Source organism: Colletotrichum truncatum, assembly GCF_014235925.2.
Source record: "Colletotrichum truncatum strain CMES1059 chromosome Unknown Contig_0002, whole genome shotgun sequence".
Lineage (NCBI taxonomy): Eukaryota > Fungi > Ascomycota > Sordariomycetes > Glomerellales > Glomerellaceae > Colletotrichum > Colletotrichum truncatum.
This window is the reverse complement of record NW_027222399.1, coordinates 2,991,262-3,014,490: the sequence shown is the minus strand read 5'-3', so window position 1 is coordinate 3,014,490 and position 23,229 is coordinate 2,991,262. Positions and strand designations below refer to the sequence as shown.

At 52.3% G+C, this 23,229-nt stretch overlaps 6 protein-coding genes across 6 annotated transcripts; 3 read left to right on the top strand and 3 right to left on the bottom strand.

Annotated features, from left to right (window-relative positions):
- Nucleotides 1-614: 614 nt before the first annotated feature.
- On the top strand, nt 615-2,920 carry CTRU02_203751 (uncharacterized protein; the record flags this gene model as incomplete). Its single annotated transcript, XM_036722325.1, has 2 exons — nt 615-1,114; nt 1,177-2,920. The coding sequence occupies 2 exons, from the start codon at nt 615-617 to the stop codon at nt 2,918-2,920; spliced, it is 2,244 nt and encodes a 747-aa protein (XP_036585931.1).
- A 1,523-nt stretch (nt 2,921-4,443) lies between these two features.
- Nucleotides 4,444-5,687, bottom strand: CTRU02_203750 (glyceraldehyde-3-phosphate dehydrogenase; the record flags this gene model as incomplete). The annotated part of the gene is made up of 2 exons (XM_036722324.1): nt 4,444-5,331; nt 5,559-5,687. The coding sequence occupies 2 exons, from the start codon at nt 5,685-5,687 to the stop codon at nt 4,444-4,446; spliced, it is 1,017 nt and encodes a 338-aa protein (XP_036585930.1).
- Nucleotides 5,688-9,837: 4,150 nt separating this feature from the next.
- CTRU02_203749 (NAD-dependent epimerase dehydratase) lies at nt 9,838-10,866 on the top strand (the record flags this gene model as incomplete). The annotated part of the gene is made up of 1 exon (XM_036722323.1): nt 9,838-10,866. One exon carries the CDS (start codon nt 9,838-9,840, stop codon nt 10,864-10,866), a length of 1,029 nt encoding a protein of 342 aa, XP_036585929.1.
- A 249-nt stretch (nt 10,867-11,115) lies between these two features.
- CTRU02_203748 (dj-1 family protein) lies at nt 11,116-11,925 on the bottom strand (the record flags this gene model as incomplete). The annotated part of the gene is made up of 2 exons (XM_036722322.1): nt 11,116-11,271; nt 11,329-11,925. The coding sequence occupies 2 exons, from the start codon at nt 11,923-11,925 to the stop codon at nt 11,116-11,118; spliced, it is 753 nt and encodes a 250-aa protein (XP_036585928.1).
- Nucleotides 11,926-14,225: 2,300 nt separating this feature from the next.
- Nucleotides 14,226-16,218, bottom strand: CTRU02_203747 (uncharacterized protein; the record flags this gene model as incomplete). The annotated part of the gene is made up of 4 exons (XM_036722321.1): nt 14,226-15,074; nt 15,127-15,385; nt 15,483-15,544; nt 15,889-16,218. The coding sequence occupies 4 exons, from the start codon at nt 16,216-16,218 to the stop codon at nt 14,226-14,228; spliced, it is 1,500 nt and encodes a 499-aa protein (XP_036585927.1).
- Nucleotides 16,219-20,037: 3,819 nt separating this feature from the next.
- On the top strand, nt 20,038-21,554 carry CTRU02_203746 (hlh transcription; the record flags this gene model as incomplete). The annotated part of the gene is made up of 2 exons (XM_036722320.1): nt 20,038-20,104; nt 20,176-21,554. The coding sequence occupies 2 exons, from the start codon at nt 20,038-20,040 to the stop codon at nt 21,552-21,554; spliced, it is 1,446 nt and encodes a 481-aa protein (XP_036585926.1).
- Between the last annotated feature and the right edge of the window lie 1,675 nt (nt 21,555-23,229).

The window sequence follows — 23,229 nt, the reverse complement described above, 5'->3', positions numbered from 1 at the left end:
CAAGACGAACTGCAGACGAGACCCGACCCCCCATCATCCTCCACAAACCCCCGCGATACATAGTCCACGACGCGACCAGACATCACTGCATCAGGCTTCCCCCGTATTGATGCCTTCGATTTGATATCAGACCGCCTCGTCGCGTTTTCTCCGATTTTGCTGAATCAATCCCGCCCGCCCTTCGTCGGCACTCGCTTCGTCCCATACGTCGCCCGGTACCGCCAATTCCCACGTCACGCTATCACGACATTTCCTCCCAAATACCCACCCTCCGGGCATCAAACAACCACCCCCAATAATTGTCGGCGCTGATTGCCGGCGATTCGAATTTACTCCCTCTTGGGCTACGGAGAGAGCTTTGTGCTCTGCTCCGGCGCCCATTCCCCTTCCTTCGGAGTCATCGTCATAGCCGTCGATCGACCTCGCATTGGCCGCCGCCATCGCGACCCTTTGTTATCCAACTCAATCCGACTCTCGCTATCGGTATTCAGCCACGATAGCCACGATAGCCACTATCGCATCACTCCCTCCGGTTCCCTCGTACTGCGCTTCCGGCCGCGCATATTGCGAAACCTTCTTCTCCATGCCCCCCGGCATGCAAACGCCACCAAACCATGGAAGCAGCGGCGAAGAAGGTCCAACTGCTGGCCCAGCGCATCCTGCCCGACCGACCGCATCATCTCTCTGTATCTCCAGACCAGCGCTATCGCGTCCCGCCGGACCATAGCAAGGCATTTGAGGAGTTCAAATTCCAGCGCTTGCAGTACATGACGCTGCTGTCCGACGCTGACCGCGGCATGCTGCTCACTCGCCCCTATTATGACATGCGCGAAGAACCCCCGAACACAATCGCCGCCAAAGAACCGAACGTGAAGATGGAAAAGAAGACAGTCACCAAGCTGTCATTGAGTGATTATAAGAACAAACAGAAGAAGCCATCTGCATCCCCTACCGACTCGGGAACGACACCAAAGACAGATGTCTCTAGGAAGGAGACGATAGATAGTCGATACGATCGTGAGCCAAAGAAGGCTGAACCACCCAGGAGTCGGGAGCCCGAGGCATTGAGGGATGCAAAAGCGCATAAGCCGCGCGATATTTCCAACGATGACAGGTGCGATCGCGAGACACGTCCGACTTTTGATCCGAGAAATGTGCGCTAACTATTTGAAATAGATCAGGTAGGCCTGAGGCAAGGTATAAGGCAGCGCAGGAGAACAATGATACCCCAGAGAAGCGGAAACGTGCCCCAGATACGGACGGCGAGCTGCGACCCCAGAAACGAGCGAGACCCGAAGCTAGCACCCCTGCTGACGATCGATCACGAACGCCCCGAGACGATACCCCGAAAAGAAAGGAGCTACATCATTCGCAGGATAGGACGCCGCAGAAGGACAGCAAGTCGGCCGCGTCCTCGTCATCGTTAACAAACGGAAGGTCCGCCCTGAAAGCTGCCTTGGGCCCGAATACCAGCAAATCACCAGTGTCACGTGCGCGGGGCGATTCTATCAACGGCAACAGACCGAACCTGTCGAGCAGCAGGAGCAAAGCCGATTCGTCGAGGACAGCAGTGCCGCCATTGCTTTCGCCTTTACACCTACCCAACGATTCAGACTCGCACCCCAGAGACAAGAAAAAACGGGATGATGTTGGCGAGCATAACAGGCCCCACAAGCCTCTAAAGCCGGAGCCGCCTCCGCCTCCCAAGAGGCACAGATCTCCCGTTCGGCTTCCCGCACTCCTTTCTCCTACATTACCTCCAATGATTGAGGAGGAGCTGGCTCGAATCAAGAAAACGCCAACCAAGGGTTCAGGGTCAAGCCAAAAGCTACAACCTCCGGACTCTCCCACTAGCAGCAAGAGACTACACGTCGTCCCCAAAGAAGAGGACGAAGACCGAAAAGACTTCAAGGACAAAGTCAAGGAGAAGCCACGCAGGTTTATGGTGACGTTAAAATACAGCAGGAAAATCTCCAAGACGGTGCAGAGATTGCTGGCTCTGCCACCAAAAAAGGATACAATCAAAAAGGAGCGCTCCGTGAGTATAGAGCCTCCAGCACCACCTCAAGCAAGGAAACGTCCTATGGGAAGCTCCGACAATGTCGGCGACTCAATCGCTGTCAAGCGACCAAGGACGTCGGACATAACTAGCTCCTCCAAGCTCGTGGCGCCTTCGACCCCTTCAAAAGCAGCCACGTCCATGTCAAGAGTAGCATCAAGCAACTCAGTAAACACTCCCGGGGATGGCAGCAGCCTAACTCCCGCAGCACCGCCTTCAGCAGACCGAGACCGGCCGCAAACAAGAGGCGATATGAGGGAACCATACAATCCGGCCAAAATCCAGGCGCTCCGCGAGCGGTACGCTCGATTCAGTAAGCTTGGTACGAAGTTGAAGCATGAACGTGATTTGTTGCTCGATCGTAAAACCGACTCAGACGGCAAGTTGGGCATCATACTAGGACTAGAGACCGCTTTGGCATTCATGGTCGGCTTCAGGGCGGTAGTCGACGCCCGCTCGATTGAGAGCAAGGCGCAGGACCCCAAGCAATGGGGCAGCATACTGCCGATGCTCAACATTATGCGTCCCGAGCTGCGCAGATGCGGGCCTCTGGAGGCCTTATTTTGGCAAATTCAGGGTGTGATTCACGAGGAACTAATCAAGTGTTACTGGTCTATCGATCCGACCCCGCACGCGGTTGCCATCGTGGGCCATGAGCGAGGTCGCGCCAACGCGTGGAAGTCGGCAGCAGACTTTGTCGAGCGGATCGAGGATGGCGCGATGCGTACCAACATGGGGCCCTGGACTTCAGTGGAGGAAGCCGTCTCGTCGGCACTAAGGATCATGCGTCGCTGGGCTCAACAGGAGCACGTTTCGTGGCGCGCAGAGGTCACGGTATCAGCCGCCAACGGAACGTCATAGCATGACGACGAACCGACCGAGACCAAGACGGACAGTCGGTTCCTCCCTTTACTCTGACGTACAGTACAGCTGGATGTTTTGTGTTGTCATCACGTCAGTCGAAGCAAGAAGAAGAAGAAGCAGGGCATTAGGGCCCTCCTAATGAACATGTATTATGAACTCTTTTCCCTTTCCCGTTCTCTCCATCTTGGTGGTTGGCGTGGTGGAAGCGTGGTGACGGCGTTTATTAAATTCAAGGGGGGAAAATACGTGGGTGGAGGAGGTGAAGCATGTGTGTATGTGTGAGAGTGTGTTTGTGTGCAGTTTTGTATGACATGACCTCTACCACAGTCCAGGGAACTTTTTCTCTCACAAAAAAAGCCCGCACGATTTCTTTTATTACTTTCCATTTTGTCGTTTTATCTGTCAGTCTACCACTACCTCGGCCGGTTCTCTCCATCTCCTTTACCCTCTCTCTTGTCACTCAAGCTCGGCGTTTTACGAGGAAACCAGGGTCGTGTATGGCTTTTTGTACATAAAAGATATCCCCCTCTGAGTTTTCATCGCTGCTTTCCATACTTTTCTTTTTTCTTTTTTCCCCTTTCATATTTGTTCATTTTCATATCTCTCTCTCTCTTGGGAACTCTCCCGATAGGTCTAGGGATAAACGAACAGAACAATTTTCTGTCCGTCTTCTGAAATATCCCATCTTGTGTATTGAGTGGCATCGTCACGCGCGTGGTCAGAAGAAACAAACCAAGTGGGAAGAGACTCCCGGAGGAGGTGAGAGGAAAAGGAGACAATTCTTGAATCAGCCTGGCTCAGCTACTCCCATACATACCATGCGAATAACACATCACAAAAAAGGGGGGCGGGGGAGGAGCTAGAACAGGGGACCTCCTCTAGAGGAGATCTCTCAAAAGCTATGAATGCAAAGAATTCAAACAAAAAAAAAATAAGGTGACATGTCCGAAAAACAGAAGAAGAAATAAAATCATAATTTGGTGATGTAGTGATGTCGTGGTCGTGGTCGTGACGATCTCGATGTATTGGCCGACGCCGCGGAGGAAGGCCTCCCTCTCGCCTCACCGCGCGGAGTGACCCCGCATTTGCGACCCCTCACCCACCCACCCACCTGCGGAACACAGAGTCCTGGCAGCCTCTCCAAAACATGGTCTGACTGATAAGTGCATGATCGTAACACTTTCATCCGTAGCGAGATTGGACAGTAGTGAACATTAGTAGCAAGCACAATGAACCTCTCAAACAGCACGACTCTAGAGGAACTTATATGATGGGTAGGCATGATCTATTTCATAGACGTCATAAGGACATGTATTTCGGGAGCTTATTCTTAGGAAAAGACACAACCATAATCCTTCCCGGCTTCACGAGACTCTTCGTCATCGTCGCCCTCCCAGCTGAAAGACTTGCCCATCTTCCGATTTTACTGTTTTTGATGGTCGTTGATTTTTTTATCATCTCATTAATGGACTATTGCGGTCCTACTTCGTTTCATCAACATCCTCCTATGCTCTGCACATTTATTTGGAGGCATCGACCTTGGCGACGTGGGCCAGGAGGTCGAGGACACGGCGGGAGTATCCCCACTCGTTGTCGTACCAGGAGACCAGCTTGACGAAGTTGTTGTTCAGGGAGATACCGGCCTTGGCATCGAAGATGGAGGAGTTGGGGTTGCCAATCATGTCAGTGGAGACAACGTCGTCCTCAGTGTAGGCGAGAATGCCCTTGAGGGGACCGTTAGCGGCCTCCTTGATGGCCTCCTTGATCTCGTCGTAGCTGGCACCCTTCTCAATGCGGGCAGTCAGGTCAACAACGGAGACGTTGGCAGTAGGGACACGCATGGACATGCCGGTGAGCTTGCCGTTGAGCTCAGGGATGACCTTGCCGACAGCCTTAGCGGCACCGGTGCTGCTGGGAATGATGTTCTGAGCAGCGGTACGGCCACCACGCCAGTCCTTGGCGGAGGGACCGTCAACGGTCTTCTGGGTAGCAGTGTAGGAGTGGACAGTGGTCATGAGACCCTCAACGATGGTGAACTTGTCGTTGATGACCTTGGCGAGGGGAGCCAAGCAGTTGGTGGTGCAAGAAGCGTTGGAGATAACGTCGGCGCTGCCGTCGTAGGACTTCTCGTTGACACCCATCACGTACATGGGGGCATCAGCAGAGGGAGCAGAGATGATGACCTTCTTGGCACCGCCCTGAAGATGGGCCTTGGCCTTGTCGGTGGTGGTGAAGACACCAGTGGACTCAACGACGTAGTCGGCGCCGGTCTCCTTCCAGGGGATGGCAGCGGGGTCACGCTCAGTGTAGAACTTGATGGTCTTGCCGTTGACGACAAGGTCGTTGCCCTCCTGCTTGATCTCGCCGTTGAAGATGCCGTGGGTAGAGTCGTACTTGAGCATGTAGGCCTGCGGAGGGCGAGTCAGTAAACCATTGAGCTTGACGTAGTTTGCCTGGCCACATCCGCCAATTGGGCAGTGCCATCTATTGCTTTAAAACAAAAGCTTATAATGATTGACTTTCTGCCTCACATCGAACTCTCGTTTTGTTTTTCCAACGAGAGTCGAAGGCTGGCGTGTTTGGAAGGCATGATATCATGCTGAGGTTTTGAGGGGTAGAGTGGGGTGATACATACAGCGTACTTGGTCTCAATGAAGGGGTCGTTGACGGCAACGATCTCGACATCGGGGTGCTCGACGGCGTTGCGGAAGACGATACGGCCGATACGGCCGAATCCGTTGATGCCAACCTTGATGGGAGCCATTTTGTCTGTTTGGGTATGTATTGGTAGTGTCTGCAAAGATGGCGATGTCAGTCAAATTTCTCAGACGAAGTTTACAAGAGGGTGATGTTTCCAGTAATGGCGGGGTTGTCCGAGACGAGCAATATGTGATGACGACAAGCTGGAATAGAGCTGGCTGAAGCTATTTGGAGCTGGAGCTTACCTTATATGGGTATCACGTCGGAAGATTCGACGAGATCAGAGATGGATTGAGGTGTGGAAGAGAATTTTCAATGGCAAAAGAAAGAGAGAAGGAGAGACGGGATGGAGGGGAGGCGGTGGAAGGGCGTGGGAGATATAGTAAATTTGGTTGAGGGAAGATGGTGGGGTGGTCTTCCAACGTAATGCCCACGCCGTCCGAGGGGCCAGGCCAGGAGCAGGAGGAGGCAGGAAGTGCAATGCGGACTTGACGCAAGTTAGGGAGGTACCAGGTACGGGCACTCCGCATGGGGGGTAGCAACGGTGACTCGTAGTCGGTGAATTGAGGTGATTGTCCGGTCGACGCCAGGTGGTGAACGGATGAGTGACACACACTTTCTGGCAAGAGGCAGCTCCTCCCGTAACGCCTGTCTCGTACTTTCCCATGCCGTGCTTTCTCATCCACTCAGTCAAAGCAGGTGCGTCTTTTTACGGCCCAGGCGGGGCATCAAGCGGAAAGGCTGCTTACCAGTTGTGGCGTTATTATGATACTCCTCCGGGTACTCGACTTGCCAATTGGCCTGATGGGGAACTAGCAGGCAAAAGGTGGGATGTGTGGTGCTCTCTGTCCATCCCACTCAGCAACCTCAACCCAGGTGTTTGATGGCGGATGGTGGCGGCGCCCTTCCCTTGCTCACCACTATTTTTGACACCTCAACTACGCGTATTGTCCGTGCTCGCTCCTTTTCCCATCAAACATCTCATGATGAACTACTCATTACTTACTTGTTCTTCCCAATTCAAGCACTATTGCAGCCGGTCTCTCATTTTACTACCAGGGTTCAGTGGTGTCACTTCTTTTTTTTTTTTTTTCACCGGTCCGACGACTCGAACGGGCAAGCATTGACAGGATCAGGAAGTGAGGTATGGAGGGGCAAGGAGGGGCAGCTTCCTGGATTTCCAGCGAAAAAAAAAGTCAGCTACGGCACCTTATCCCTGGCCCCTGTTGGAAGTTGCTGGCCTGCCCCTCGTTACATCACACTCGCAGCTACCCCCCGGTCAACATCAACAATGTCCGACACCCCCGTCGCTGCCACTGCCACCATGCACAACGGCCCACGCCAAAGCTCTGGCGCCTTCTGTGATCCTCTCACCGTTCCCAAATGAGGGTCGATTCTTTTTATTGCCCATCCTCAACTGGATTCAAGACACGACATGCCACAGGGTTCAAACACCTCATCTATCCCCGTCCCGCCAAACTTCTCTCCTACACTAAGCCACCCCTGCCACCGGGTTTTGCGAAAAGGCAAGCTCATTGAGAAAAAAAATAATCCATAGCTCCATAAATCACTCATTGCTCCATCGCTCAACCCGCCAAGCTTGACTGAGCCCAGCTAATGAAACACGTTGCCTGGTCCATGAGGCACTTCCAGCCTCGACTCGGCTGATTTTAGCTCATGATAGCTGATGGTCGAGAAGGGCCGTTTACCACTCCGTTCTCGGTCCCTCCAACAAGGGCCGCTGCTGATATGTATCCGACGACCGGTCGGTGTTTGCGTTGGTAAATAAAAGATGCGCACAAAATTACCCATCCAAACTACGGAGTCTTGAATTCCAAATTTGGGTACTGATACGGGAACATTGGCCGGGTGTACCTACAAGGTACATCATATCAGTCCAATTCTGCTTTTCGGGTCTTGGCCTGCCACTTGAGGGCAAATCCGGTCCATCTAAACAGGGCTGGTGCCATTCCGGCTGTTGGTGGGGTCCGAGATCTGCTCTCGACTCCCCCAACCCAATGAGCTATCATGTTAGCCCGGTTCGCCCGATGCGCCGGAGCATCACGGCTTCATCGGTCCCAGAAGCTCCTGGCTTCGCCTATGTTGTTGTTGAACTTCCGAATAAGTCGGGACTGACGATAGGCCTACCGAGGATACCCGCGAATATCAATGCCGCGGCCTATATGTTTACCGCCGCGTGTCAACTCGTCGCCTAAGCACCCGACAGACGGTAGGGCTAAGATTGGATCATTTTGTATGGTCTGGACATCGATCGTCTTAGCATGATATGACTTTACCGTCACATTTCAACCACTGCCAACACCGTACGACCTGTAGCCCCTGGGCACATCCTGGCTTTGCCTGGAAAATTAGACATGACACTTCTCATACTATGCTAGATTTCTCGGCCAGATCCTTCATAAACCTGTACAAACTTTCCAAAATCAGATGAGCAGATTTTGTCAGATCATGAGACCCCCAGATTCTTACATTCGCCTCCGGCTTACCAATTTGACATTCCAAGGGCGTAGGCCGTGCTGTTAGTGTCGTATCTTGCAATATGTCACTATACGTCCGTCCGCATTTCAACGTCGTCACGGCCGGGTGTTGTCTTCGTACGTGTCCACCGTTACCAGGGTGTGTTCGACTTACATGGAGCATGTTCGACGGGAAGTGTAGTCCTCCAGCATTGAGCTGGCCCCGTTTGCCGCCATCAGCCCCGGAATGATGCGCCCTCGTCGAGGTTCGACCCGACCTACCCCAGATTTCAGCTCCGGTTCCTCCCGACCGCCGCCCCGATGCCGTACATAAGCTACAGTTTACCGAGCCGGGGTACAGGATCTCGTGCCTGGAGATCTGGAACCTCGTCTCATCTAGCAGCGGTTAGCCTCAGAGACTCTTCAACGACCCAGGGTTCGTGGCCGTCCAGTGGGTCGCTTGGCAGCCGTAGCAAGGAGAAGCGGAGGGTTGCGGGAGTGTAGGTTGGAAGTTGTCACTTCTGTCAACCCGGTCCAGCAAATCGCAATCCACCTCCCGGCTTGCATAATCTGGGGGCTCTTCTTATTACGGTTACAACGGGCGACCTTGTGCTTGACTAACAGCAGTATCACGAGCAACACATTGGGAGGTGCCACCATCTTGTTTGGCAAGCGTAAGCCCGGTTGGATACCATTTGGTCTTAGCTATTGGCCAAAGAGTATCTCCTTATGTGGGTCCTCGTCCCAGCGTGAATGAAAATCTCAGAAAGTCCATACTCTTAAGTAATGTCGATCTAGATGAGATCTTGACTTGGAGCTTCCAATCTTTACTAGTAGGGTCCGGCATTTCGGTAAGCCGCCTTCACCTCGGTGGGAGACTGCGTACACCGAGAAATTTACCCCGCTCACACCCGGCTCCGTGTTTGATAAATTTGACGTAAAAGACCCATGACGTCGGCCCAAATCGGGCTTATCAACTGCCGCCCCATAGATAGTCTGTGCAATACTTATGCACTGCGTTGTGCAGCATATGAAGTGTATGACTCAGCCAGAAGATCTGCTTTCCCACCGAAGACCAAGACAGTTGGCCAACCCCCACGTTCCCCACGGCCATCTTATCGCCGGACCTTCACCTTGAGAGTTTCGGCGAAATGCTGACAAGCGCTCACCGAAGATCGTCACCCTAACATCATGACTTCACATCCTGTTGCCCATTTCACATAGTGACTCTATTCTTGCCACGTCTTAGCTCATGTCCATGGCCATGTGTCTAACGTCTAGGAAATTTCCATTCGCCTAAGCAGGTTAGCTCAAACCCGCTTCTGCGGGAGTTACGGTACTAAGAGCTCTATACATGACCAAGCGGCCGAAGAGGTTGCCCTAACAAGTGATATCCGGCGGCAATCTTGCCGCAACGCTGGAATTTATATCCACATGATGCAATGCAAACTTCACCCACGTGTCATTCATGGAGCCCGTAAGCCACCCGCGCCGCCTTGCAATTGCTGGGCCCCGACTACAGTCCGGAGCCTTCGGAGCCGGGTCCGGATCTTTATGGCAAACAATCGTCAATGAGAAGATTTTTATGGGTTGTTGTAAGACTATAAATTTAAAGTAGTTCAAGCAAGTATTAAGTGAAATCCAACAACATCAACTCAAGTTTGCAAGCAAGATTCACTCATCGATACGACTATATAAACAACTTGCAAGGCAAGAAACAAGACACACGCACTCGAGATGGCGCCGAACCAAACCCTTCTCATTACCGGAGCCAATGGCTACATCGGTACCCATGTAGTCGGCCTCGCCCTGGAACGCGGCTACAACGTCCGCGCAACAGCCCGCTCCGAGTCTTCCCTTTCCAACCTTCGCGAAACCTTCCCCGACGCCGCTTCCGGAAACCGCCTCTCATTCGCTATCGTTCCGGACATCACAAACTACGAGTCCTACAAGGACGCTCTGGCCGACGTGACAGGCATCATTCACACCGCTTCCCCCTTCATCCTCGACCCCAAGGACAATGACAAGGACCTGCTGCAGCCGGCCATCAAGGGCTCCATCGCCATCCTCGATGCAGCACTGCGGTATGCCCCGCAAGTGAAACGTATCGTCAACGTTTCGTCTTTTGCTTCCATCATCGACGTGTCGGCAGGCAACCGTCCCGGGCACACTTACACCGAAAAGGACTGGAACCCAATGACTTACGAGCAAGCGTCCAAGACCGACAGTGGCGTAGCGGCGTACTGCGCGTCCAAAGGCCTCGCGGAGAGCGCCATGTGGCGATGGATGACGGAGAACCAGGGCGTCACATTTACCCTTTCCAACATTTGCCCTCCGTGGGTGCTCGGCCCGTACCGTGGCAAGCTGGACCTCAACCACCTGTCCGAGTCGATGGGCTTGTTGTGGAAACTAGTCGATGCCAAGGAAGTTCCGCCGACGGACTTTGGCGGTTCGGCTGACGTCCGCGACGTCGCTGATGCTTTGATCAAGGCAATCGAGACGCCTGAGGCCGGCGGTGAGAGGTTCCTTGTCGGTCAGCACTTTGACTGGCAGACTGCGGCGGATCTCATCCGTGAGGAGCTACCCGAGGCAAAGAGCAGGATTCCGGAGGGCAAGCCCGGGGCTGGCAAGACCGAGGAGATCTATGCTGTCGACGGCAGCAAGGCGGAGAAGGTCTTGGGTATCAAGTACACGCCTCTGAATGTTACACTCAGGGACGCGGTTCGTCAAATGTTGGATGTGGACAAGGCTTCCAAATCGTCTTGAGATGACTTGGCCGAGTTGGCAAGCATATTAGAAATTCTCATGAATAACGATAAACTAGCGAAAGATGTGATAGTATCCATCAGATAGAACGGAATTTAATGGCTCCAGGGCCTATCTCATGCTGTATCGGAATTTTCCATGCGGCGTCTCGAAAAGATGATTCCGCCTGCTATGCAATTCCCATGCAAATCTTGAAAGTGAAGGGGACTGAAAAGACTCAAACCTCAGTCCCACAGCTCTACTTCTCTATTAGTTCCCCGTTGGCGCGACACCCCAGATGTCAGCAAACACATCATTGTCTGCGGCAAGGGGCGTGTGCTCCATCGTGTTGGCGATGATGGTGCTTTGGTTCTTGCCGTAGACCGCCTCAACAAAGGCGTAAGTTAAGTCCAAGCTTGAAGTGATCTACATATCCATGCCAGTAAGTTTTCATACTTGATACTTAGATCATGAAGAACTTACACCAGACGAAGACCAGATGTTACCATCAACTACATACCGCGCAGGCGAAACCCACTTGACCTTGGGGCCAAAGGCAGTGATAGTCTGCCAAGCACGTTTGTTCGTCGTAGCTCGCCGGCCGTCGAGGATGCCTGCGCGGGCAGCAAAGCTGGCACCAGTGCATACTGTGATCAGGTACTTGACCTTCGGGTACGTCCTCTTGACGTATTCTACAATAGGTTCTAGGCCAGGAGCGCGCACGCCGGGGCCGCCAGGGACGAGCAACACGTCAAGGTCGAGGTCGTCGTCGAATGTGGCTGTCGGGACAATGGTAGGCCAAAAAGAGGAGCCAAACTTGTTTCTAGTCGGGTCAGACGGATCAATGATGCCGGTGACAATGGGGTTCTTGTCAGCGGCTATGAGATGGAGATTCAGTTTGTTGCTGAGGGCAGTGAGCTGGAGGATGTCAAGGGGTCCCCATATATCAATCATGTCCATGCCAGGGAAAATGATGGCGCCGTAGTTGACCGGAGTGCCAGTACAGCTCCTATGTGTGAGAGGATTGCCCGCGACGAAGGTGGCAGCCGTTGTCACTACGGTTAGGATGGTAAACTTCATGGTAGATGCTTCAAGATGTTCAACGACGCTGTTGAATCGAGTCGTTTTATAAGATTCCGATAGTAAAATAAGAGTATAGTCGAAAGCGAAGTTTAGACTAGAGCAACTGAAAGCGAGACGAATCCAGCGGTGGGCGGTCGAAGGAAGCAGAGTCAAGAAAACGCCGGCGTTTTTCACACAGTATTTTGGAAGAGGGTCTACCTGACGGTCTACCTCATTATATACGTAGTGATACATGTTCGAGTATATCTTGCCATTCGCCCTGTTGCTGACGCCAAGCAACCGGCCCTAGACACATCCCTTCGAGTCAAGAGATCTGGTGACAGGGTTTCCACCCAGGCAAACTGAAGGGGCGGCTGAGCATGATATGCGCAATCTAACGAGTTCTTTTGGGAGAAAAGAAAGCCCAAGGCGGCTGTCGGGTCGAATTGTCGTTTGTCAGCCTGCATGTGGGTTTGTCTTGACAAGCGGGAAAACTGAATTAGTTTTCCCTGCCCTTGGGTCAGCAACCACCCCTTACTGATTTCTGATTCAGACTAGAGTATGTGCATGGAACTATCTCCTTCATGTGGGCAATGCGCCACCAAGAGGCCACTTACGCATGCTCTTTAATATATTTATATTGACAGAAACAGGAGGGCGGCCCGGAAGAATTATGAAGGGCAAACATTTAGAAGTCGAAAAGGGAACCAACGGCGGCGGAACCTCCGGGCTCGCACGTGGGATTCGGTGCCAAGCTTTCCTGTTAAATACCACTTGGCAACTCAATTGGTCAAGATGGAGTAAGACCTGTTGACCCATACATGACATACGAAATACTCTCTCGATTTGAGGACTCTGTGTTTTGTTAAATAGTGGGACTGGGATGACTGCTTATACGATGGCACGTTCATGGTTACGAGAAGCTCGGACTCTTACGCGAATGTCATCGAAACCGTTTATGTCATTACCATATCCTTCCATTAGTATCCGGGCGCTGTTGGGGGCTACGGAGAGCATCTTTGCTCAGGTTGTTTGTTATGAAGTTGCTCTTGAGCTAATAAATAGAGGTTCAGGGAGTTGCCGCTTCCAAGGATGGACGAGCCCTCGGCTCGAGCACATTATGCTACAGTTGGCGGATTACACAGGTTTTCCAATTCGTGATGAAACTAATCTAACTTTCATTTAGACATGGGACAGAAGGCTGAGCCTTATGTCACGTGGTGTAACTGCGCAAGCAAGTTGCCGGCGTGTCTTTTCATCCTAAAGATGTTTATTGTAGACTGCCGCAGCGAAGCAATTCCTGGCTTCCTCCCAGCTTGAGGTTGCCCTCATTTCGCGGCTGTGAAATCCGAACTTGGGATATGGTCGCGTTGGGTAATCTCAGCAGTTCCTGTCGATGTTCAGGCACAATGCCAAAAAATCAGAAATCCTGGCTTCACATCATTTTGGGGTAAAAGAGAGAAAATCCAAGAGACGAGATTGTGGTTTTAACTTGTGGATTTTTACTTCATTTTTAGGTGGCTAACAGGATTAAATTGAGATGGCCACAGGACGGAGCGTCTCGGTGTTTTGTATCAAAAAAAGCAAAGGATATAATGTGAATATTGCCGTTTATCAAGACCATAAGACTCAAGATGTGCAAGTGGTTGTCTCGATTTATAAGCATCCGCATTGCAGTAGCAGTTCCTATAACCAGTCATCAGAAGAATGAAATGCGATATTCGTAAGACGAGACTGCTAAAAAATTGTAATGATAACTCATGGAAATCAGTCAGTGCTATGTTAAAACGATGAAAGCTAATATAGACGTACCTCATGCTTGACCAGCCAATGCTTTTCTGTGGGAGAATTGGCAAGTCTACATTCATGAAAGCGTAGTACCAGGACATGAACTTGTCAAGTAGCGTCAGGTAGGAGCGAGACAAATGGCAAAATGATGGCAAGAGGACGACTCTGGCAAGGTCACTCCTACTTTTTTGGAGGTTGCCACTAGGTGGTGATGTAGAGGACCGAAATAGAAACCAGAGCGAAGTATGGAAGCTGGAAACAAGCCATATAGAGCGGCTGTTCATTGTAAGATATTGTTAGGGTTCTCCGGAGTTGTAGCTCCGTCAGGGCATTCGTATTTTTATCCACGTATAGCTGAGCACCAAGGCCATCGATTCCACAAACTCTATAATCAATCTTACTCTAATCTATACAATCGGAACGTTACAAACGTTTAGCCGATCGTACGCTCATGTTCTATATCGTTTCACAAGTGTCTACCAGGACTATACCCATTTAACTGCATGTAGCACCGATACCCTTCTTCGACTTTAGTTGCGCATGACCAATCCCAGCACGCTTCCAAGAACGCCTCGTACACGTTTCGGATTCTCCATAATGCAGGTAAACACGACCGCCGCGCTGGCGGCGAACACAAGAGTCTCCCTCCACTGCTTGTCCATGCCATACCGGCGCGGGAGCAATGTCGCCATGGCACGGGGAGCAACAAACAGAGCCATGTCCTTCTGACGGCTCGTAGTCTCGACAAGTACACTCCACCCGCAAAGGCAGCAACCCGCACCGACGCAGAATCCTCCGTCAATCTTTTGCCTTGCTGCCTGGTCCTTGCCAATGATATGTGGCCCAATACGGGTCCTTGCAAGACAGACACCATAGTAAAACAAGGTAATATAAGTACCCAGAAATGCCGATGACCGCGACGCCGAGACCAGAGCCCGTACGAAGCTCTTCCTGTTGATGGGCCCCCGTACGAGGAGCGCCATGGTCAGCGGTAGGTACATGGCCATAGACCACTTCCAGGACCGGTAAAAGCGGCTCAGCGCGTGGATCTCGCATGAAGGGCCACTGCCCATGTGGACCATCTCGCAAGGGATGGGAACGGACTTGGCTGGATCTCCCCATTCCGTGGGCCATTTGTACTTTTCGCACATGCCCTGAAGCAACTCTGCCTGCCCATTATCGACACCATAGATGAATTTGCCGTCACGCAACCGTTGGAGCGCTTCGATCAGCCGCATATCGACGTTTGCCGCCGAGCTGATCCACTTGTTGTAGGCAATGGGCAGCCTGGAGGGGTTATAAAACCACGCCCACATGATCAAAGCACATGAGGAAACAAACAAGCATGGATCAGTAAGTCTGCCGATGATCGACTCAACCTGCGGAACGTTAGCGGCAACAATGGCCAAAGGGGTAATTGATCAGGGCTACCTTGGTCCATTGACCCTGGGCCAAACGACGCGCGCGCCTACGAGACCATACTTCTCCCACCAACACATCGAGTGCCCGTGTCAAAGTGAACAAGGTCAAGTCAAGAGTTCGTCCGGCATATCGGACCTCTTTCCGCTCGACTCCGGGAGGAGCATCGGACTTTACAGGGACTGTTTCGGTGAACCCTGAGCTCTTCTTAGACTGCAGAAGCTTCAGACTAAACCAAGCGGCGATAAAGGTAGCGCTCCATCTCGCAAGCCTGGGGCCAAATTAGCATACGTTCACTACAGACGAACCACGCAACTCTATATTTACGAGGTCCACAGACAATGAGCCACCAAACCGGATTGACACACCTTACACGCGTTGCTTCGTTGAGGTTTTTGGCTGTCTGCTGGAAGAACCGCCGAAGTGGCTCCTAAGAAATAGATGTCAGTGACCTATTATAGGTATGTTTAGCGACATCGTAGTACAATGTCACTGAGTGTATGTTGCAGACGACCGTCAGAAGATATTGGTGCAAGGATCATGTGTGCTTTGACTGGCAGAAAGTCGGGCTTGTTGAGGGGATGGTAACCTCATGATTGGATTCTTCATCTCAACACCGGCCGGACCAATGGCAAAGCTAACGCTGAAGACCCTCACAATGATGCTGCTGCCACTCAGTTGGAGACACTATAGCTCTCAACTGAAAGAAGCGGTGATTTGTCTCATCCCAATGGCTGGCGTTTATGCCCGGCTAACAGGCGTCAAGTAACGTACCTCTAATATCGTACTGCCGCCAACTATAACGGCACAAAACGTTGGAAAACGCTGAGGGTCCAGGCCAGCAAGAACTATTTGCCTCAGTTGCTCCACAAAGCCTGAACATTGTTTGTCGTTCGTCAGGTTCTTGCGTCGCCTCTTGGTAATGTACTGCATCAACAAGGTCAAGATCCTTGGAGCGACGGCAGAAGCATAGCCTAGCAAGTAGGCCCGCAGAAGGGGCCGTAGGATTGGCGGGACTTGATGTAGCTCTAGCAAGCCATTCCGGCGGATTTGCATCTGACTCCGAGGTAGCATTGTGGAGGGCAAAGATGCGACGACAGCCATAAGGCTTCGACGTCAATGCCGGCAGATGGATTGAAAGCTGTTCCTGACCAGATAGTCAGCGATCAGTATCCAAGTCGAAGGCAGTGCGTCTGTGCATCAATATGCAATGATGTAACCGTACAATGCAGAGAGGCTGAAATGCAGAAAGAACCGCCCAAATAGGACTTCGGCGCGACGGTGTGGGATATTGAAGATGTGGCTGAAGACATGGGGTGCCAGCCCAGGCTGGAGGAACGACAGAAAGTGTGATGGCAGGGAGGCGCAAACACAATTGAACCGCGCAAGGATGGGAGGTTAGGTTGGGTTAGGGATGGGAGAAGCGGCAAGCCAACATTTGGTTCCGCATAGCAAGAGGTTGAATCACATCGGTTGAAGCCAACTAGGCACGACTTGTCTCTTGGTTGTTAAGATGGAGTCTCGGCATTGACCGGCCCTTTCTTCACTCGAAAATTGTCAGATACCTCGGACCAAGCTTGCCAATATGCATATTGGAGATGGACAGTCTCGGCAATGTACAATATTGAAGAGCCACAGGGGATATGCGAAGGAACGACATGGTGAACTAATGCACGCGTCTTACCAGGGTAAGGTGACTCTCAGATTGATCAAATTGATCTTCATCAATTGGCTCGTTTGGTCTCGTGACGGGTGTTCTTCCGCCGCCTACCCTCCAACGCCAAGGGCAGGACAAGAACAGTGCCCAATATCGATAGGAAACCGTACCTTGCGTATTAGGGAGATGAATAGACTGGGAAGGAAATAAGAATTGTGGGGAAGCGAGCAGTGTGTCCCACGATGTGACGGAGTGACGGAGAGTGCAGACCTCAAAAAGTGAGAAGACGGGGGGACGGGGAGCCAGAGGGGCAAATGGCTCCGAAGTTAGAATGTCAATTGGATGTTTCGGCACGCTTACTTAGGTCGGATCTGGTAAGCGCGGCCGAGGCTTTGATGACTGGTACCTCCTAAGGGTGGCAGCTTTGTAATTGGCTGCAGATGGGAACGTCTCAATCAGCTGGTCTGTCACGCCGATGTTCACGCTGAAGACCAGGAAGGGTGCGGTAACAGCTGGACACCCAGGAAAGGCGCAGGCGCAGCAATCCATGCGAGTGCGACGGGTCTCGAAGTGGGAAAGGGAAAAAAGACTTCAACGGAAGTCTGAAGTTTGTATGGCAAACGTGCGGTCTGAAGGGAACGGTGTTTTGCGTTGGCTCGGCAGATGCCAGGCGGTGCAGAGCAGGGGAGGCCTTGCTCGAGTCCCAGCTTGGGCACTGGGTTCTGGAAGTGCGTAGGATGCTGCTGGATCAGTGCGATGGTCAAATTCGACTGTAAATGTCGGCGCTTGTTCCCCCTTCCTAAACGAATTGACAGTTTGAAGGATGGAAAGTCGCAATCAGGGAGGCAGGTTGGGACGACCAGCCGTTTCGTATCGGCCGAGGCGATGTTTGTTTCTTTGTCTTTGCCGTTCTCTAGGCTGACCTCCTTTGGAGGCTGGACCGTTCAGCGTCTGTGAGGTGCTTTTAGTGGGATCCGTGGGCCGCTAGTGAACACGTTCTCTGTTGCCTATCAGTCTAATTTGAGGCAAGTAGGTTTGGTAGAGGATTGAGGCAGAGCTGTAACGTTGGGGCGGCAGGGTCAATTGACTGCCGGCGTGCTACAGAGGGGCTGAAAAAGAAAAAGCGGCGTAACAGATTCGGTCCCAAGCAACAGGTGGAAGCAACGAGTTTGGCCGAAAGATTTCGGCCAAAGTGACAGCAAACTCGATAAGTTCGAATGCCTGGAATATGTCGGGTGCTGGACTAAGACAACTGCCCTAAGTGCTGGGGAAAGCTTGGAGGTTCGATGATGCGGAGTACTGGTACAATGTACCTCACGAGCCAAGCCTAGAACGGCATGGTGCAAGATTATTCCTGGGGTGAGGAAGATGTTGAAGGATGGCTGACAGAAGACAGCGGCAGGGCAGGCAGCGTGTGAAAGCTCGACGATGGCATGTGATGCTGCGATAAGCGAATAAATCCACTAAGCTTCGGAACTGTCATGGCCGTACTGTTTAAGTCAATAGGCGTATACTGACATTGCCCTACGTGACTACGTAGTCTCGGACTGACCAGTGGGACCCAATAAGCTGTAGCGTCTGCTCCACGGTCATCCTGCTGACCGCCATTTCATTCCAGCTATATCCCCTTATTAAGCATCGATTCAACGATGTCACCCCGTTTGTTTCATGTCCGCATGCTCCGACATGATCCTTGCAGAACCTTTCCTCCCTGTACAGGCTGTTGGGGCAGGGAAGACAAGAAGACAGGCCACCGACTCAAGACAGCAATCAATACCTACTGTTACAATACGCCGTCATTACTCCTGCTGCAGCAGGCCACTAACCGTGAAGGCTTGCAGCGCGATGCAGGTGACCGGGCCATCTCCCACACCCCCCTCACGCACTCGTTGCCCTCATTCGCAGCCCTCCCTCCAACTTGACGCTTACCTTTTCGGGCACTCAACCACCCCCGGTCAACAGCCAACAGGGGTGGCCGTTTGGCTCTTTGGTGCCCCAGACATTCATTCTTTTCGACTCAGCGCCTTGATTTCCTGCTCGTCATTTTTCCGCAGTCAAAAACCACGGGGTCTTTTGAGCCCTCCGTCCTGGGCCCGTGACCATCATTTCAACCTACCCGTACCTTATTTGCCCTAAGCTACCTCGAGTAGTGCTTTGAGAGACCACTCTTCAATCGCTGTTGTGCCTGCTTGCTAAGGTATGCAAGTACATACAGCACGAGCTGGTAAGCAACGGCATTAGCATCAGAACCAGATTCCGCAGCCGCACCTACACCAACGCGTCTACGTTCGTCAGAGAATGTATTGCCCCAAGTGAACCTCGGGCTCACATCCGATCTTCGACGACGAACACACATACCCCCGTCGTCGTCTCTTGGCCCGGCACACTCAGCCCAGACTACGCAGTCGACTCCTCTGCTTCCTTTCCGGGAGCTCACCACGTCTCAAGGGTCTTCTTATTCTTAGCCCTGCATGGGCCGCATTAACATCCGCCGTACGGGTTAGACCTTGGAGTTGCTCGTGCAAGAGCTCAATCGAGACGTAGCACTGCTACATCGTCCGCACCTCCACCGCAACCCAGCCCAGCTCTGTTCTGCTCGCTGCCTTGCCTTATTTCACAACTCACCTCACCTTCCTTACCTTACACGGCCACTTCCTTTCGCACACCCATCCTCTCAACACCACCATCTCTCCTGTTCACCCCCCCTACTCCCCCGCTTTTCAGACGGGCAAGAAGAGGCAAACACGTCTTCCTGGCAAGAAAGAAGTACTAGAAGTCCAGAAACCCGGTGCCGCGCCTAAGCGCAGCCACCTCTCCACTCCGTCTCTACGTAACCCGACCAGCTCGACTTTGGCCACTTCCACTTCTGCCACGGCGCACTCCTAAAGACGGCAACCACACCCACCAACCTCTTCAGTCTCCTATCAAGCTGCACCGACCACGCTCACTGCTATCACAATAACAAGCCTTCACCCCGCCATATCACAAGGCAAACCAGCAACAGGTCGAACCATAATTACTACTACTGCACGCCCTCTCCCAAACAGGCGACCCTCCTCGTATACACGCGCTGCTCATCCGATAGAAACACGTTCCTGTTGCCATGTGCCTCTAGTATATCGACCTTCCCAGAGGAATGCGCATATCCACCACCGAACCGTCCGCATTCAATCTCTCACACAATCATAAGCCACTTCGCCCAACGTCTCTCCCCACCGGAATCACCACTTTGAACGACTTTCGTCCAGTTGCCAGAAGACGCACCCATGCTCGCCATACAACGTCCCAGGATGGGTTCGACGCAGCCGTCAGACCCGAATTTGCCCTTCGGCTGTAAGAATACCGTCTATTCGTCTTATTTTATCGTTGTTGCCGGCCGTGAGAGCTAATGTTTTTCGCTTCAGATGCCGTTGATCCTTCTCAAGATTTCTTCCTTGACCCTCCCGAACCTGCGCCTGGCGCACCTCTCCTCAATGCCGATGACACAAAACTTCTCAGTTCCTTTTTTGAGGATATGACCGCGGACCACTACAATCTCCCGTCTTTTGGAGAAGGTCTTAACTTCAGCGATGCTTGGCTGGACCTACCACCGGTGTTTATGGGGACGGCAACGTCCTTTGGCCAGTCCCCAGCACCGCCTCTTGCATCTCCAGGACACGCCATTCCCCATACCGATTTCCCTGACATGATGTCCATGGGCTCGAATCTGATGCCACCGCCACCGCCTCCTCCCCAACAACAGCAACAGCAGCAGCAACAGCAACAACAACAACAACAACAACCACCACCATTACAGCAGCAGCAACAGCAGTCACATCAGACTCTGGAACAACATCATTCGGCAGACGTGCTCGCAGCCGCCACACTTCTCCAAAATGGCTCATCATTAAGATCAAGCAACGCTGGCTCCAGCGCGATGTTTAGCAATAGCAACAGAGATATTACACACTCTCTGGGCCCCCCAGTCGGTCACCTCAGACACCAACCTATGGAGGACTTCAAGCGCGCTGAGCGCGGCAGCGTCGCCCAGGCCAACCTTGTCGAGGACCACGAAAGCACCTTTGCGGATATGTTTTTTGGCCCTGCGCCAGGTGAAAGGGTCTCGGCCCAGCGGACGAGTCAAGCCCCGATCGATCTTCAGTGGGGTACCGATGCCCGGTTTGGCCGTGCCAACTCATTCGTTCCCGACCCGAAAGAATCGTATGACGCTTTGGCCAAGGGCCAGCTAAGATACATGGAATGCCTCGAGCCTAGCCAGAGCAACAACAATACACGCCCTCCAAGTGCTAACGGCGAGTCTTCCTTGGGTAAGGGACACAGCCGAAAGTCGTCTGAGATCTTGAAGAAAGAGGAGGATACTGAAGCGCCACCACGCAAGAGGAGAAAAAGCCGAAGTACGAAGGAGGATGTGGACGAAGAGGATGAGGAGAGTGGTCCTTCAGTAAAGGCGGCAAGGAAACGAAAGACTAAGACAGAGCCCTCCAACACGCCACCGGCGGAAAACGGAACAGCAGGCAGGAGACGCAAATCAGGCACCGGAGCCAAGCCGCCTCGGGAGAATCTTACAGAAGCACAGAAAAGAGAAAACCACATCCGGAGCGAGCAGAAACGGCGGACGTTGATCAAGGAAGGCTTCGACGACCTCTGCGATCTTGTGCCAGGACTCAAAGGGGGCGGTTTCAGCAAGAGTACCATGCTCACCATGGCAGCTGAGTGGTTAGAGGACATGCTCAAGGGCAATGAGGAGCTCAGTGCTCAACTGAATGCTCTCGAGGGCCGGTGATGATCACTGCTTCCTTCATATTACTACTATTATGTGTTGGAGTGTACATGTATATACTTGACTCGAGCTTCAAAAGGAAGCCGAATTATTGGGAGCAGGCGTTCATTTCGTTGCGATGAAGCAACACATGACAAGAGGGGGCTAAGAGAAAGAACGGGATACGGCGTCATATTGAAACGACCGGAAGATGGAGGTTTTCTGGGGGTGCCAAGAACAGTTGGATGATTATGAGAGTGATTCACGAGAGAATCCCGGCTACGATGCGGGCCGCGGACGGGAGTCGATGACGATTAACGTGCGGGAACAGACTTAAACATTCTTATTTTTCTTTTTCTTTTTTTACTAGGGAAGGCTCTTGTAGTTGATACCCTTCACATTGTTATCTCCAAAAAAAATAAAATTCGTTAAAGTATGACACTCTCCAGTGCGTTCTGTACAACTTTTGAAGTCAACTACTGGAGTGAGATACTCCTTCTGGTTCTGTTGAGTCCGTCTGCCATCTCAACTTTTTGCTCCCTAGGAAGTGACACACATACACACAGCTTGCAAGGGTTGGTCAAGCCCAGGTATGGGTGCCATAGGAGTCGGCCGCGCTCTACTTTTTTTTTTCTTTCTTTCTGACATGTGAAAGCTCGCTCGCGTGGTGCGGATGCACCCCGCAGGTTCCTCTTTTTTTTTTTTTACAGTGTCGATCACATATGTGCAACTCACATACACACTAACACCCACACACACACTCTCTCTACGAGATCCCCTGTCTTATCCATTCAGCAGCGCTGGACGGAGGGTACGGTGTTTCGCCTGCTCCGTGCCTGCATGTCTGCGATATTAAATCGGAAATGACTTCCGCATATTTCCACTAGCTACATGCAATATTTATTCATTCATCGTCTCGTGAAGTTCATGTCTTGGATGCCGGGGGTGGGGAGGGTGGGAAAGGGTGCTGCTCGCTGTAGTGTAATGGGTGGGGTAGACAACCACCCACGACGCCCATTTGCCGCCCGCGATTTCTTGATCGCGCGCGGGGTGAAGGGGGCAGAAATGGAGATCTGAGCGGCGGGCGGTGACGGGTTTGGGCTTGACAGGCGGAGAATTTTTGGCGATGGACTGGAGAGATAAGGCTACGGCAAGGACAAAGCGGTAGGCGTCGAGTTGCTACCTGGGCGGCTGGGCTTGGCGGCTGCCATATACTCGACTATCTCGCTACCTACCCTACGGTTGAGAAGGATGAGGCACGGGGGGTGTGTGCGTGTGAGAGAGTGTATGTGGTGCTTATCTAGGTTGTCAACGACAATGGTTTTGGTGGGATGGCTGGTTTGAGGCTAGGGTGGAAATATACACCGGGCCAATCTAGCAAAAACAATATGGCGTTCTTGTTTCTTGAACTACGTGTTAGTGCCCGTCGGTGAGGAACGAACGAGATCTCAGCCCGGGCTGGGCTTGGTGCGGACTAGCCAGCCTAGGCCGAAACAACGTGACGGCGAGGTTCGTCGCCGGCGCCGAAAGGGAACGAGGGGATCGGCGAAATCGGGGATCTGTTGACGAAGATTCCTCGGGTAGGTATGGATGGTGCCATCTTGTTATGTGAAATCTAAGTTTCCTAATGCGTTAGGCTCGTTCTTCATGGGCAATGGGCTGGGCGAAGCTTCAGGTCGTAGATGGTGCTGTTTTGTTC